Source organism: Oncorhynchus clarkii, chromosome 27 (assembly GCF_045791955.1).
Source record: "Oncorhynchus clarkii lewisi isolate Uvic-CL-2024 chromosome 27, UVic_Ocla_1.0, whole genome shotgun sequence".
In the NCBI taxonomy this organism is placed as follows: domain Eukaryota; kingdom Metazoa; phylum Chordata; class Actinopteri; order Salmoniformes; family Salmonidae; genus Oncorhynchus; species Oncorhynchus clarkii.
In genome coordinates, this window is record NC_092173.1 from 6,755,662 (window position 1) to 6,771,724 (window position 16,063).

General features: G+C 44.5%; 1 protein-coding gene across 2 annotated transcripts in view; it reads right to left on the minus strand.

Moving 5' to 3' along the window:
* Nucleotides 1–505: 505 nt before the first annotated feature.
* The window catches only part of LOC139386276 (leucine-rich repeat and fibronectin type III domain-containing protein 1-like protein), a 108,227-nt gene continuing 92,669 nt past the window's right edge, over nucleotides 506–16,063 (minus strand). The window contains exons 5-7 of one of the 2 annotated variants that reach the window (XM_071131772.1): nucleotides 15,195–15,311; nucleotides 14,217–14,624; nucleotides 506–900 (exon numbers count right to left, since the gene is read on the minus strand). In XM_071131772.1, coding sequence (XP_070987873.1) covers nucleotides 15,241–15,311 — 71 coding nt within the window. In that variant the 3' untranslated portion in view covers nucleotides 506–900; nucleotides 14,217–14,624; nucleotides 15,195–15,240. The remainder of the gene's footprint in view (nucleotides 901–14,216; nucleotides 14,625–15,194; nucleotides 15,312–16,063) is intronic. The other variant, XM_071131773.1, reaches the window with a different exon arrangement.

Consider the following 16,063-nt stretch of genomic DNA (forward strand, 5'->3'; position numbering starts at 1 on the left):
AATGCCTGACCTGGATCAGATTCACTGCACCAGATGGTGAAAACCACCACAAGAGATTCTGTGCAAATTGCAGTGTTTAAATTCATGTCGGCTTTGAGGGTCAGGGGGAAAAACATAAAAAGAAGTCAGTGGAATTGAGTTGGCAGAATTTATAGCCTACTAGGTGGGGGAGAGAGGCTAACCCTGATGCTGAATGTGTCTATATGGAGAAGGCTGTAGAACTGGTGGGGTAATATATATAAAGGGCTGGATGCTATGGGATGATTCAAACCTAATTTATTTTTTACCTCTGGGATCCCTTTCTCCCTCTAAAGTAATCTGGATTGATTGCCATTGTGCTACAACCATCAGGTAACACATGTTATTGGCTTTGCGGTGCCATGAAGCAGAGATAGGCAAGGCGGGGATAGGGTGTGGGTGTACAGTACTAGGTTTGTATAAGGGGAATACAAGAGGAGAGAAGCAGGTGTAACATATGCTAACTCATCAGCCACAAACAGGCCTGTTAGTCTCTAGGGAATTAATCCACTTTTTTTATTTTATTAGAAAAATTTCACACACCATAAAAATTACATGTACAAAACTATAAGATTTGGAATTGCGTTATGTACAGATACAAAAGATAAAGCCAACTAAAAAGTGACGGAGAACACAGAAGAAGGTGAGTCCCCAGCTCTGAGCTTTTTGTCTGAGTCTGCCTGTTTTGATTCCGTTCTCACTGGGTTCGGCTCAAAGGTGAGAAGAAAAAAAAAAACGCAACACAGGGTGATGAAGACCATGATGACGAAGAGGTGGTGGTGATGCACAGACATGCGGTTCAGTTTGCTTAGTCCCTGTTAGTTCTTCCTCCTTTATATCCTTCTGTCCTCGGAGTCCAGATGGGGTAAACTCGGCCCATACCTGCAGAGAGAAGAGAGAGAGCGAAACCAGTGAGGAATATGTACCGTTTTGCCCTTTCATTAGTTTACGATTGACCACACATACAAGTCCACTTAATCCAGGTTGATCATTGAAAGGGCTTCATGAAGATCAGCCAACATTGTAGCCCCTGAAGTATGGTGATGACACTGTTTCTCCTTGACCAGTGTTCGAGTCATTGAATCCCTGCCATACTAAGGCTTTATTTAATGAAACCGAGAACATTCAAACATTTCCATGATGACAATAGACCAAAGTACATCAGTTGAATAACCTGTGTGTCTAATACAAACACAGGAAGCTTCACAAACACTGGCAGCCATACGACCACCGTGCTTGGACAATGCCCTCTGTTTGGATCCGTGTTGTGCTCTACTGCTGTTTGATACAAATGTAAATGACTGGCAGCTTCCCTAACAGCACTGGCCAAACCGTGGCGGGCCTGCCTACGTGGCCATGAAACGAAACAGGATTATAAAACAACAACCCAGTGCCATTAAACAGCCATTGAAGTGAACAGATGCTTTTCCAGTATAGTGCAAGATTACATTTGGGACTCCTCGGCCTTAGACTCATCCTCAATGTCTCACGCACTGTCCACAGAAGAGTGATAGGAGCTAAGCCGGTCAGCTCAGACAAGCCCAGCCCTCACGGTAGTCTGACTAAGCCTCCCGCGGGTTGGGAATATCATGGCTCTGGATGCATGGCAGGTGGTGAGCTGAACACAAGCCTGGCAGACATTTTAAAATATAATACTTCGGCTTACATCTACATATGGAACTAGGCACTTTGAAAAATGGTGCTGGATATAGGCTCTCTGGTGGACACGTATGGCACCTGGATATAGCTGACTAGCTGGCACTGCAGGTGGTTTGTATTGGAGAGGAGAAGAGGCGGAAGAGGTGCAAGAGCAATAGCTACAATGATGGATGCCATTTTGGAAATGCTGATCCCTTGTGTCAGGCTAACATGTTTGACGCTGAAAGCCCTGAGTGGACTGAGGCCTATAAAGTGAAGGAGTTGAGAGGGTACGTTTTTTTGCTTCTCAGTTGGCTGAATGTACTAGCATGATGTTTATGTCAAAAAAACACAACTGCATGAAAGTGTTTTCAGGCACTTTACGCTGACTTCACAAGGCAGAAATAGATTGTCCATTCAAAACATAGGGGCCATTACTCCTTCATCGCAAAGTGTACTGTAACACATGACTTGAACAAAATACATTCTACATTCACATTCACGTTCAGGACTAGTCTATAGCGGGTTTTATCCTGTGAAAAATGTATGGCTTTAAGTGTGATGTAATCCGCTCCAGGACCTTAGTGACCATGGGCGTTCTCTGCCTCTCCCTCCCAGCGTGGGAGCATTGATAAATTCAGCTAGCGTCTACACAAAGCAAAACCTGCCTATCTGTACTACTCTCTTGTTGGCACAGCAGGAGAGTCTCTCTTAAAGCACAACCACATAGTATGCAGCGCTTGGATTCAGCAAAAGTGCAGAAATATATTCCAGTAATTCCTTAACCACTTTTTAAGTCGACGTATCAAACTGAGCACAGGAGACCTATTTGTACACTGAATTATAGCATCATACCGTAGCTTACTTGCTCCAAATCATTCATGGTGTTGCATGACACACTATCTCCAGAAACGCTATTGACAGTGATTGTATTTGAAATAGCTTCATATACAGCTATTTACAAACAAAGCATGCTTCATTGTGCTGAGCATGCACTATTGAGCTAAAAATATGATCTTCTTCACCATCCAGGAGAAAGGATATTGGACCAGCATTGCTGTCCCGGGGTCATGGCATGGCGGCTCTCCTGTCCTGAGAAAGTGTATTCCACGGAGGGGTCAGTGCGATACACATTGTCCGACTCTTATTTTGCAACCCTGATTATGATTCCCATCATCACACTTTGTTTCTCATCAGCACGTATTGATTATGCAATTAAATGTGGCCTGAGCAGCAGAAATCAATTGGGACCGGCTGAACTCTGGAGTGAATACCACCCCCGGGGCAATCGCCCAATCATCGTCTGATATGAATCACCTCAGTGTGTCTGCCACACAAATCTCTCTCCGAACGGCATCCACTGCGATCCTCTGCCGGCCAACCCATAAACTGTTCAGGGGGAGACCGTAATTTATTCTCCATACCAACTTTCATCATCTCACCTTTTTACATGGGATGTTGTTATTGCTGTTTTACATTGTCTGCGTAGTGTGATAACATCAACAGTATTTTGCCCTTGGTTTTTAGGTATGCCTCTTAGTCATCAGAACCGGCAAAGTCTGTTTAATAAAACCATAACTCTGGTATTGTGAATCTCAGTAGCCTCCTCTACATTTTCCCTGCTCAGAAGAACATGATAAAGTGACAAAATGAAAACAAATAGAGCCTACAACCTAATGTCCCCTGACGCCTCGCTTCTGCCCCATGATATCTGAGTCGAACATCATTCTGTCTCCCAACAAACAACTTGTTTGCATAATGTCTGCATAGTGATGCCATGGTTGAGATTTCAGACAGTTCAGCACAGACCATTTAGCCTGCTGTTCTTGACTTCCATTAGTGGGGAGACCTCTGTGATCTCACTCAAAACAACCTGTTTATTGATGCCAGGGACCTGTGATCATCAGGCGCCATGCCGCTGCTGATACATTGGGTAACATGCTCATCGCTGCGTCATCAGCATGGAGCAATGACTTGCCACATAGCTATACTCTAATTGCCAGAGAAACGAGGCTGGAAACTTGACAAAACATAATGCTAAGTGTGGGAGGATTGGAAGATGGGCGCCATCAAGCCATACAACATGTCATTGATTTCTCCAAGGCCTATTTTAGCAAAATGGTTGATAGCAATCTAGTTGTGATGTCAATCCGTGAGGAATTTTGATTGTTGTTGTGATCATTTTTTGTTGTCTCCAGAGCAATAAGGATCATAGAACACGTAGCTAGAAAATACAACTTTAAGGAGAGGCAGAAAAACCCCTAACTCAATTCTGTTCTCGCTCAATACAAACGCGAAGAGACAAGAATGGAATTGCCACTCGGTATACAAACATATTTTTCTGGCCGCAGACGGGCTGTGTGACAAAAAGAAACAGAATCAATGCCTTTGCCATTGTTTGGAATTAGTGCTGAGTTTAAATTGAGCTGCAGTGCGTCCCGAGGCCCAGTGCCTCACACACACAGAAGGCAGAAACTACGGCCTCGATCAAAGCAAACACACAGCAATGGCAATAAAGAAAGCTGCAAAATTAGCAAAATAAATTCCTCTGCTGACATTTGCGGGCCTCTTGGTACAGCAGTAATTAATTACATTTGGCAGTGGTTGTGAAATGTAAAGCATCATCTGCTTTTTGTTTGTGTGGTCTTTGTTTTGTAGGATGGTGTTCTAACAAAAAGCAAACACACAGGTATGCACACACACACGCGCACACACACACACACACGCGCGCACACACGTATGTTGGAAAACACACACAGCCCGCACAGGTATCCTACAGATTGTCTCCACATCTCCCTTGCAAACACTAACTATGAAATTACACCAGCAGCACGGTTACGATCCTTTTACAGTGGTTCTGTTTTCCAATCCTCATGTTATTTTGTGAGACAGAATATTTACGATACCAGGCTCTTTGAACACACATCCATCTTCGCCTCATCTCATCTCTTTCAAGTCTAACCTTAAACCAGTCCAATTTCTCAAACTCCTGCTTGATGGTGAGATATGGGTTGATCAATAGTGATTTCATGGCCCAGGCCTTGGCGCTGACGGCCGGCTGAGCCTTTCCATTTGTCCCTGTCCACTCGGGGAACGGTGAGGGCTAAGAACAATGGGGTCCCCTGATTTCACACATCACTACACCTCAACCCTCTCCACATTAATATCCAACAAAGAATACAAAACAAAAGCACATGTCCACCCGCCACTCGACATTTTATTAATCAGACAGGCACAACATTAGTTTGCTGATAAAATATAGTACGGGTGAGTTTACTCTCAACTATCAAAGGCTAAAGCCATCAGAGTGAGAGTATGATGAAACTATTTGTTAGGACATACAGCGATGCTCCAGAACTGTCCTGCTCATTTTCCCTCCCTTCTCGACACACTTCTATGCTCTCAGATGTTAGCAGGTAAAAGAAAGACTTCACAGGGGAATTGATGGCAAGGTTAACATCTGTGGCAAGAACTAGCTGCTATTATCAATTATGCATACCTCCCTTGCTTTGTTTCAGAAAGCCGATATGTAATAGCAGAGGCCCTTTCACTGCAACATCCCTCCTCTCCATCACACGATAGGGCCAGATCACTGTGTAATCACCTTGTTGTACAAATTGTAGAAGTGCCATCACAGAGACACAGGCCTGTCTGAACACATGGTGAGCGAGGGTAAGAAATCAACTTCAAATGAGTTGTGGGATCAAACGTTAATGGGATTCATCCGTGTTTGGCTGTACAATGGTATACTATGACAACATAGACCTAAGCTATGACAAAGATGACTGGATAAATCTCTAGAAAGCACTGTCCTATCTTTGATGTGAGAATAATTAAGTATGACCTCGTAAGGCGTCCCGGAAATTACCAACCATATGCATGTCCTTCAAGAAACGTATTTATTGACTTATGTAAACAAAATGTTTCAAGTCAGCACAGCCAAACACAAAAAGCACAACATTTATCCTAATGAACACAGCCATAGCCGCGCTCAGCATGGAACTCTACTGGTTGGTTTACTAAACATGCTACGGTAAAGCCGGGCTTGTGGCTGTCTAGATCGCTGCTGTTAGTTGTTGTATTCAATCTTACCTGCAACCTGCCCTTCTGGAACTGCGAGGAGCAACAGCATAACCTACATTGCTACCATGACAAAGACCAAAGCTGGCAGAAGTGCTGTTGAGGACAGCGGTGTCTTTCTATCACAAGTGAAGGATCTTTTAACCTCTTGAAGCTAGGGGGCACCCAAAGTAAACGGCCTATTTCTCAGGATCAGATGTTAGAATATGCATATAATTGACAGATCAGGATAGAAAACACTCTAAAGTGTTTCCAAAACTGTAAAAATATTGTCTGTGAGTATAACAGAACTGATATTGCAGGTGAAAACATGAGGAAAATCCAATCAGGAAGTGCCTGATTGGGGGGGGGGGCAGAAAGGCTAAACGTTAATTGAATCAGATGGCTTATTCATCACAAAACCATTTGATGTTGCCAATTATTTGAATGATTACTTTATTGTCAAAGTGGGCAAATTTAGACAGGAAATGCCAACAACTATCAGTGAGCCGTTGTACTAATAATGAAAGAAAATAATTACAAGTTTGAATTTTGTAACGTTATTGTGAGTTGTTGAGAAAACGTATGGTCGTGGCCAAAAGTTTTGAGAATTACACAAATTTTAATACCCACACAGTTTGCTGCTTCAGTGTCTTTACATATTTTTGTCAGATGTTACTATGGAATACTGAAGTATAATTACAAACATTTCATACGTGTCAAAGGCTTTTCTTGACAATTACATGAAGTTGATGCAAAGAGTCAATATTTGCAGTGTTGACCCTTCTTTTTCAAGACCTCTGCAATCCGCCCTGGCATGCTGTCAATTAACTTCTGGGCCACATCCTGACTGATGGCAGCCCATTCTTACATAATCAATGCTTGGAATTTGTCAGAATTTGTGGGTTTTTGTTTGTCCACCCGCCTCTTGAGCATTGACCACCAGTTCTCAATGGGATTAAGGTCTGGGGAGTTTCCTGGCCATGGGCCCAAAATATCAATGTTTTGTTCCCCGAGTTCCCTTATGGCAAGGTGCTCCATCATGCTGGAAAAGGCATTGTTCATCCCAAAACTGTTCCTGGATGGTTGGGAGAAGTTGCTCTCGGAGGATGTGTTGGTACCGTTCTTTATTCATGGCTGTGTTCTTAGGCAAAATTGTGAGTGAGCCCACTCCCTTGGCTGAGAAGCAACCCCACACATGAATGGTCTCAGGGTACTTTACTGGTTGCATGACACAGGACTGATGGTAGCGCTCACCTTGTCTTCTCCGGACAAGCTTTTTTCCGGATGCCTGAAACAATCGGAAAGGGGATTCATCAGAGAAAATGACTTTACCCCAGTCCTCAGCAGTCCAATCCCTGTACCCTTTGCAGAATATCAGTCTGTCCCTGATGTTTTTCCTGGAGAGAAGTGGATTCTTTGCTGCCCTTCTTGACACCAGGCCATCCTCCAAAAGTATTCGCCTCACTGTGTGTGCAGATGCACTCACACCTGCCTGCTGCTATTCCTGAGCAAGCTCTGTACTGGTGGTGCCCCGATCCCGCAGCTGAATCAACTTTAGGAGACGGTACTGGCGCTTGATGGGCTTTCTTGGGTGCCCTGAAGCCTTCTTCACAACAATTGAACCGCTCTCCTTGAAGTTCTTGATGATCCGATAAATGGTTGATTTAGGTGCAATCTTACTGGCAGCAATATCCTTGCCTGTGAAGCCCTTTTTGTGCAAAGCAATGATGACAGCACGTGTTTCCTTGCAGGTAACCATGGCTGACAGATGAAAAACAATGATTCCAACACCACCCTCCTTTTGAAGCGTCCAGTCTGTTATTCGAACTCAATCAGCATGACAGAGTGATCTTCAACCTTGTCCTCGTCAACACTCACACCTGTGTTAACGAGAGAATCACTGACATGATGTCAGCTGGTCCTTTTGTGGCAGGGCTGAAATGCAGTGGAAATGTTTGAGGATTCAGTTCATGTGCATGACAAAGAGGGAATTTGCAATTAATTGCAATTCATCTGATCACTCTTCATAACATTCTGGAGTATATGCAAATTGCCATCATACAAACTGAGGCAGCAGACTTTGTTAAAATTAATATTTGTGTCATTCTCAAAACTTTTGGCCACGACTGTATAGTACCAAGTCGAAGTGCAGGGGTAAATGCAATTGAGGTAGATATGTATATACAGTTCCAGTCAAAATGTTGGACACACCTACTCATTCAAGGGTTTTTCCTTATTTTGACTATTTTCTACATTGAAGAATAATAGTGAAGACATCAAAACTATGAAATAACACATGGAATCATATAGTAACCAAATAAGTGTTAAACAAATCAAAATATATTTGAGATTCTTCAAAGTAGCCACCCTATGCCTTGATACCAGCTTCATGAGGTCGTCTCCTGGAATGTTTTTCCAACAGTCTTGAAGGAGTTCACACATATGCTGAAAAACCCTTGAATGAGTAGGTGTGTCCAAACATGCCACCAGGGGTCTTTTCACAAGCCCCAGGTTCAGAACAAATTCAAGGAAACGTACAGCATTATACAGAGCCATGAGTGCATAGAACTCTTTTCCATCTTATATAGCGCAAGTGAACGGCAAACCTGGTTTCAAAAAACAAATGAAGCAATACCTCATGGCACTACGCCTCTTCCCCATGTAACCTACTTGTTGTATGTATGTACTGACATGTATGTGTAACACGTACGTCAATTGTAAAGTATTTTGTCTGTTTAGTTATGTGTCGGACCCCAGTAAAACTAGCTGTCGCCAATGGCCATCCTAATAAATTGATACATTTTTAAAAAGAGTTGAAAGAGAAAGTAGGATTAGCTCCAGACAGATGTAGTGATGCGTCTAGGATCCTCTCCCACTGTGTTCCTCCATCAGTGTGTTCAGGACCTAATTGCGCTGATCGCTTACAAAATTTGACTCCTTAATTGCCTGTCTACCCATAATTATCTCCCGTCCGTTTAGCCAGGTTCTTAGTTAAGCCAGAGGAACCAGTGGAAGGGGCAGGGAGGAGACGGGGGGGAGATGGGAGGCAAACATGAGATGTCTCTGGGAGAAAGATTGAGTTGGAGTGGTTTTCCTCCTCCAGAATAACCACTTTATACTCAAACACCCTCCTTCTCCTGTCTGTAACCACAAGTTAATCAGACTGGAACTGTCTGGATCTTCTAACATGGTTGGCTAAATACAACACAGAACACACTCTCACACACAACCCTAAATTAGCTTCCTGATTTGAGTTTCATTTTTCATCACTCTCCTTCATCTCAGAGCTACAGTGACTTGCAAAAGTATTCATCCCCCTTGGCGTTTTTCCTATTTTGTTGCGTTACAACCTGTAATTTAAATGGATTTTTATTTGGATTTCACGTAATGGACATACACAAAAGGAAAAAAAATTACTTGTTTCAAAAAATTATTTTAAAAAAAAGAATGGAAAAGTGGTGCGTGCATATGTATTCACCCCCTTTGCTATGAAGCCCCTAAACAAGATCTGGTGCAACCAATTACCTTCAGGAGTCACATAATTAGTTTTAAAAAAGTCCACCTGTGTGCAATCTAAGTGTCACATGGTCTGTCACATGATCTCAGTGTATATACATACACCTGTTCTGAAAGGCCCTAGAGTCTGCAACACCACTAAGCTAGGGGCACCACCAAGCAAGCGGCACCATGAAGACCAAGGAGCTCTCCAAACAGCTGTGGAGAAGTACAGATCAGGGTTGGGTTATTAAAAAAATATCCAAAACTTTGAACATTCCACAGAGCACCATTAAATCCATTATCAAACAAATTACTTCCGGCGCCGACAGAGATGGCCGCCTCGCTTCGCGTTCCTAGGAAACTATGCAGTTTTTTGTTTTTTTACGTGTTATTTCTTACATTAGTACCCCAGGTCATCTTAGGTTTCATTACATACAGTCGAGAAGAACTACTGAATATAAGATCAGCATCAACTCACCATCAGTACGACCAAGAATATGTTTTTCGCGACGCGGATCCTGTGTTCTGCCTTACAAACAGGACAACGGAGTGGATCCTATGCAGCGACCCAAAAAAACGACTCCGAAAGAGAGGGAAACGAGGCGGTCTTCTGGTCAGACTCCGGAGACGGGCACAGCGCACACCACTCCCTAGCATTCTTCTTGCCAATGTCCAGTCTCTTGACAACAAGGTTGATGAAATCCGAGCAAGGGTAGCATTCCAGAGGGACATCAGAGACTGTAACGTTCTTTGCTTCACGGAAACGTGGCTTACTGGAGAGACGCAATCCGAAGCGGTGCAGCCAACAGGTTTCTCCACGCATCGCGCAGACAGGAAAAAACATATTTCTGGTAAAAAGAGGGGCGGGGGCGTATGCCTTATGACTAACGTGACATGGTGCGATGAAAGAAACATACAGGAACTCAAATCCTTCTGTTCACCTGATTTAGAATTCCTCACAATCAAATGTAGACCGCATTATCTACCAAGAGAATTCTCTTCGATTATAATCACAGCCGTATATATCCCCCCCCAAGCAGACACATCGATGGCTCTGAACGAACTTTATTTAACTCTCTGCAAACTGGAAACAATTTATCCGGAGGCTGCATTCATTGTAGCTGGGGATTTTAACAAGGCTAATCTGAAAACAAGACTCCCTAAATTTTATCAGCATATCGATTGCGCAACCAGGGGAGGAAAGACCTTGGACCATTGTTACTCTAACTTCCGCGACGCATATAAGGCCCTGCCCCGCCCCCCTTTCGGAAAAGCTGACCACGACTCCATTTTGTTGATCCCTGCCTACAGACAGAAACTAAAACAAGAGGCTCCCACGCTGAGGTCTGTCCAACGCTGGTCCGACCAAGCTGACTCCACACTCCAAGACTGCTTCCATCACGTGGACTGGGAGATGTTTCGTATTGCGTCAGATAACAACATTGACGAATACGCTGATTCGGTGTGCGAGTTCATTAGAACGTGCGTTGAAGATGTCGTTCCCATAGCAACGATTAAAACATTCCCTAACCAGAAACCGTGGATTGATGGCAGCATTCGTGTGAAACTGAAAGCGCGAACCACTGCTTTTAATCAGGGCAAGGTGTCTGGTAACATGACCGAATACAAACAGTGCAGCTATTCCCTCCGCAAGGCTATCAAACAAGCTAAGCGCCAGTACAGAGACAAAGTAGAATCTCAATTCAACGGCTCAGACACAAGAGGCATGTGGCAGGGTCTACAGTCAATCACGGACTACAGGAAGAAACCCAGCCCAGTCACGGACCAGGATGTCTTGCTCCCAGGCAGACTAAATAACTTTTTTGCCCGCTTTGAGGACAATACAGTGCCACTGACACGGCCTGCAACGAAAACATGCGGTCTCTCCTTCACTGCAGCCGAGGTGAGTAAGACATTTAAACGTGTTAACCCTCGCAAGGCTGCAGGCCCAGATGGCATCCCCAGCCGCGCCCTCAGAGCATGCGCAGACCAGCTGGCCGGTGTGTTTACGGACATATTCAATCAATCCCTATACCAGTCTGCTGTTCCCACATGCTTCAAGAGGGCCACCATTGTTCCTGTTCCCAAGAAAGCTAAGGTAACTGAGCTAAATGACTACCGCCCCGTAGCACTCACATCCGTCATCATGAAGTGCTTTGAGAGACTAGTCAAGGACCATATCACCTCCACCCTACCTGACACCCTAGACCCACTCCAATTTGCTTACCGCCCAAATAGGTCCACAGACGATGCAATCTCAACCACACTGCACACTGCCCTAACCCATCTGGACAAGAGGAATACCTATGTGAGAATGCTGTTCATCGACTACAGCTCGGCATTCAACACCATAGTACCCTCCAAGCTCGTCATCAAGCTCGAGACCCTGGGTCTCGACCCCGCCCTGTGCAACTGGGTACTGGACTTCCTGACGGGCCGCCCCCAGGTGGTGAGGGTAGGCAACAACATCTCCTCCCCGCTGATCCTCAACACTGGGGCCCCACAAGGTTGCGTTCTGAGCCCTCTCCTGTACTCCCTGTTCACCCACGACTGCGTGGCCACGCACGCCTCCAACTCAATCATCAAGTTTGCGGACGACACAACAGTGGTAGGCTTGATTACCAACAACGATGAGACGGCCTACAGGGAGGAGGTGAGGGCCCTCGGAGTGTGGTGTCAGGAAAACAACCTCACACTCAACGTCAACAAAACTAAGGAGATGATTGTGGACTTCAGGAAACAGCAGAGGGAACACCCCCCTATCCACATCGATGGAACAGTAGTGGAGAGGGTAGCAAGTTTTAAGTTCCTCGGCATACACATCACAGACAAACTGAATTGGTCCACTCACACAGACAGCATCGTGAAGAAGGCGCAGCAGCGCCTCTTCAACCTCAGGAGGCTGAAGAAATTCGGCTTGTCACCAAAAGCACTCACAAACTTCTACAGATGCACAATCGAGAGCATCCTGGCGGGCTGTATCACCGCCTGGTATGGCAACTGCACCGCCCTCAACCGTAAGGCTCTCCAGAGGGTAGTGAGGTCTGCACAACGCATCACCGGGGGCAAACTACCTGCCCTCCAGGACACCTACACCACCCGATGTCACAGGAAGGCCATAAAGATCATCAAGGACATCAACCACCCGAGCCACTGCCTGTTCACCCCGCTATCATCCAGAAGGCGAGGTCAGTACAGGTGCATCAAAGCTGGGACCGAGAGACTGAAAAACAGCTTCTATCTCAAGGCCATCAGACTGTTAAACAGCCACCACTAACACTGAGTGGCTGCTGCCAACACACTGACACTGACTCAACTCCAGCCACTTTAATAATGGGAATTGATGGGAAATGATGTAAATATATCACTAGCCACTTTAAACAATGCTACCTTATATAAATGTTACTTACCCTACATTATTCATCTTATACGCATACGTATATACTGTACTCTATATCATCGACGGTATCCTTATGTAATACATGTATCACTAGCCACTTTATACTATACTATGCCACTTTGTTTACATAATCATCTCATTTGTACATACTGTACCCGATACCATCTACTGTATCTTGCCTATGCTGCTCTGTACCATCACTCATTCATATATCCTTATGTACATATTCTTTATCCCCTTACACTGTGTACAAGACAGTAGTTTTGGAATTGTTAGTTAGATTACTTGTTATTACTGCATTGTCGGAACTAGAAGCACAAGCATTTCGCTACACTCGCATTAACATCTGCTAACCATGTGTATGTGACAAATAAAATTTGATTTGATTTGAAAGAATATGGCACCACAACAAACCTGCCAAGAGAGGGCCACCCACCAAAACCCAGGGACAAGGCAAGAAGGGCATTAATCAGAGAGGCAACAAAGAGACCAAAGATAACCCTGAAGGAGCTGCAAAGCTCCACAGAAGAGATTGGAGTATCTGTCCAGAGGACCACTTTAAGCCATACACTCCACAGAGCTGGGCTTTACGGGAGAGTGGCCAGAAAAAAAGCCATTGCTTAAAGAAAGAAATAAGCAAACATATTTGGTGTTCACCAAAAGGCATGTGGGAAACTACCCAAAAATATGGAAGAAGGTACTCTGGTCAGATGAGACTAAAATTGATATTTTTGGCCATCAAGGAAAATGCTATGTCTGGCGCAAACCCATCACCCCAAGAACACCATCCCCACAGTGAAGCATGGTGAGGGCAGCATCATGCTATGGGGAGGTTGTTCATCGGCAGGCACTGGGAAACTGGTCAGAATTGAAGGAATGATGGATGGCACTAAATACACTAATATTCTTGAGGGAAACCTGTTTCAGTCTTCCAGAGATTTGAGACTGGGATGGAGGTTCACCTTCCAGCAGGACGATGGCCCTAAGTATACTGCTAAAGCAACACGAGTGGTTTAAGGGGAATATATTTAAACGTCTTGGAAGGGCCTAGTCAAAGCCCAGAACTCAATCCAATTGAGAATTTATGGTATGACTTAAAGATTGCTGTACACCAGTGGAACCCATCCAACTTGAAGCTGGAGCAGTTTTGCCTTGAAGAAGGGGCAAAATCCCAGTGGCTAGATGTGCCAAGCTTATAGAGACATACCCCAAGGTGGCTCTACAAAGTTTTTACTTGGGGGGGGGGTGAATAGTTATGCACGCTCAAGCTATATTTTTTTTGTCTTATTTCTTGTTTGTTTCACGTTAAAACATATTTTGCATTTTCAAAGTGGTAGGTAGGTATGTTGTGTAATCAAATGATACAAACCTCCAAGAAAATCTATTTTAATTCCAGGTTGTAAGGCAACAAAGTAGGAAAAATGCCAAAAAGGGGTGAATACTTTCGCAAGCCACTGTATCGGTTGCTGGCTTGATTGAAATATATGGTCAACTTGGTTAAATCACGAGGAAGTCCTGGGGGGTTTTCTGACCTATTGACCCGACCAGGGAGTGTTTCCTGGCCAACCCACATAGAGTACATGATCCTGTGTACACTCACCTTAGGCTGGGTCCCCATCCTGAGTCTGAAGACAGTCAGGTCAAGTAAGGTACAGTATGAGCAGGTCCAGGAATAGATCCAGGTACATGAACAGGTCCAGGTATTGGCAAGTCCTGGTCCAGGAACAGTAGTAGTGCTGTGGTAATGACAGCGGATACACAGACAGTCAGCCACAAAGGGATACAAGGCAATACGTTTCAAAAGCCACCGGCGAGGCCTTTGGCCCGTCTAGTTCCACTCCAATAGATTATGATGGTGAATTGAGTCCTTATTAAATCCATCTAGGTGTGTTTTCATGGAAGGGTCCATGGATACAGTGTGAACTCCGGGGTCGCAAGGAGGAAGTCCGACAGAAGTCCTAAAAATGTTCCTGATTTATCATCTAATCTCCTTGTTTCCTGGAACATTCTGAAAAACATAAACATGAGCAATGGTTACTGATCGAGTTGAATGCATGACATTAATCACAACTGATCATGAAAACATGTGCAATTGTTTGAATGGTAATTTTACTTTATAATGATGATTTTGACTGGTTGGTGGATCAGATTGTGTGTTTGTTTGTAATTGCCACTGTGCTATGATCGGTTTTGTATTGCTGCTGCAGTGTATTGGTGTAGGATGAAAATGTAAGTAATTGTAATTCATGTTTTTGCATTATGTTGTTTGGATGTCTGCTGCTATCAAAGTGCAGCACTGAGTGCTAAGGGTGTGTCCTCTGCAATTAGTCTCGCTGAATATGGCATATGTGTGGGAACAGACTCCTGAGGGAGGTCTCTGGCAGTAACGTGGCTAGTAATATGTTAGCTCTGACTAAGTGATATTTTCTCTCTCACACAGCCATCTCTCTGTCTCAGTTTGTATCTATTCATCTGTCTTACACTAAAGACCCCCCCCCCCTCTCTTATCTTCTTCTCTCAAGTAGATTAATGGAGAGGAACAGGGAAAGAAGGAACAGGGAAAGAAGGGCACCATTACTCTTGGAGGTTGATGGCTGCTTCTCACCGAGAAGCAGAAGGAGTCATCAAATTTTAAAGTCGCTCCAGTCTCTGTGAGCCCTCTTGTCGTCGTCGGCAGCCGTGGGCGCCGGCGTGTCTGGTGGAAGAGACAAATAGAGGTGAGAGATGAGGCGGGTAGAGTTAGTGACAGCCAGGCTGGACACGGCGCAGTGCATCCCTCAGCCTTCGTCTCAGGGACACAGCACTCGGGAGCCTGCAGACATGGCCGTGGGAATGTGATTCATGGCCCGGTGTCATCTGTACCAAATTGGCACCGTTTTGTCCCACACGGGAGCTACACAGGTTTTTGGCACAGATCTGATATGGGATCCGGGCAAAGTGACTCCGATCTCATGGTAGCCTTGCACTTACTTACTGGTTGTGTGTCACATACGATTCTACTGGTGAATGTAAATGTATAGAGTGATTGTTCACTGCAGCACCATTAGGGAATTCATTATCTGCATTGCAGTGAAAGTGTGCATTACACAGCAATGACTGTGACAACGTGGTTGGCTGCAAAGGTTTTGGTAGGTTCAAGGGCAGCCAAACTCAACCGTTTTCATTGACAAATTATCCTCAGTCTAGATTGATCACTTTGGTTCATTATGTCCCTTAATTTCAACCAAAATGTATTTTGCAGCTGCACTGAGTGATTGACACTATTGAAAGAGAGGGCCTGTCTCCCCCTGACCCTGATTTAATTCACCATATTGATTTAGTGATTTACAAGGCCAAGGCTCTGGAAATCCATGGTCACTCATTCAGAAAGTGCAATTATCCGATTGGAACAATGTATCCAAGTTTCTCACTCTGGAGAGGCTGTTGAAAATTTACTTGTCTGTGGCC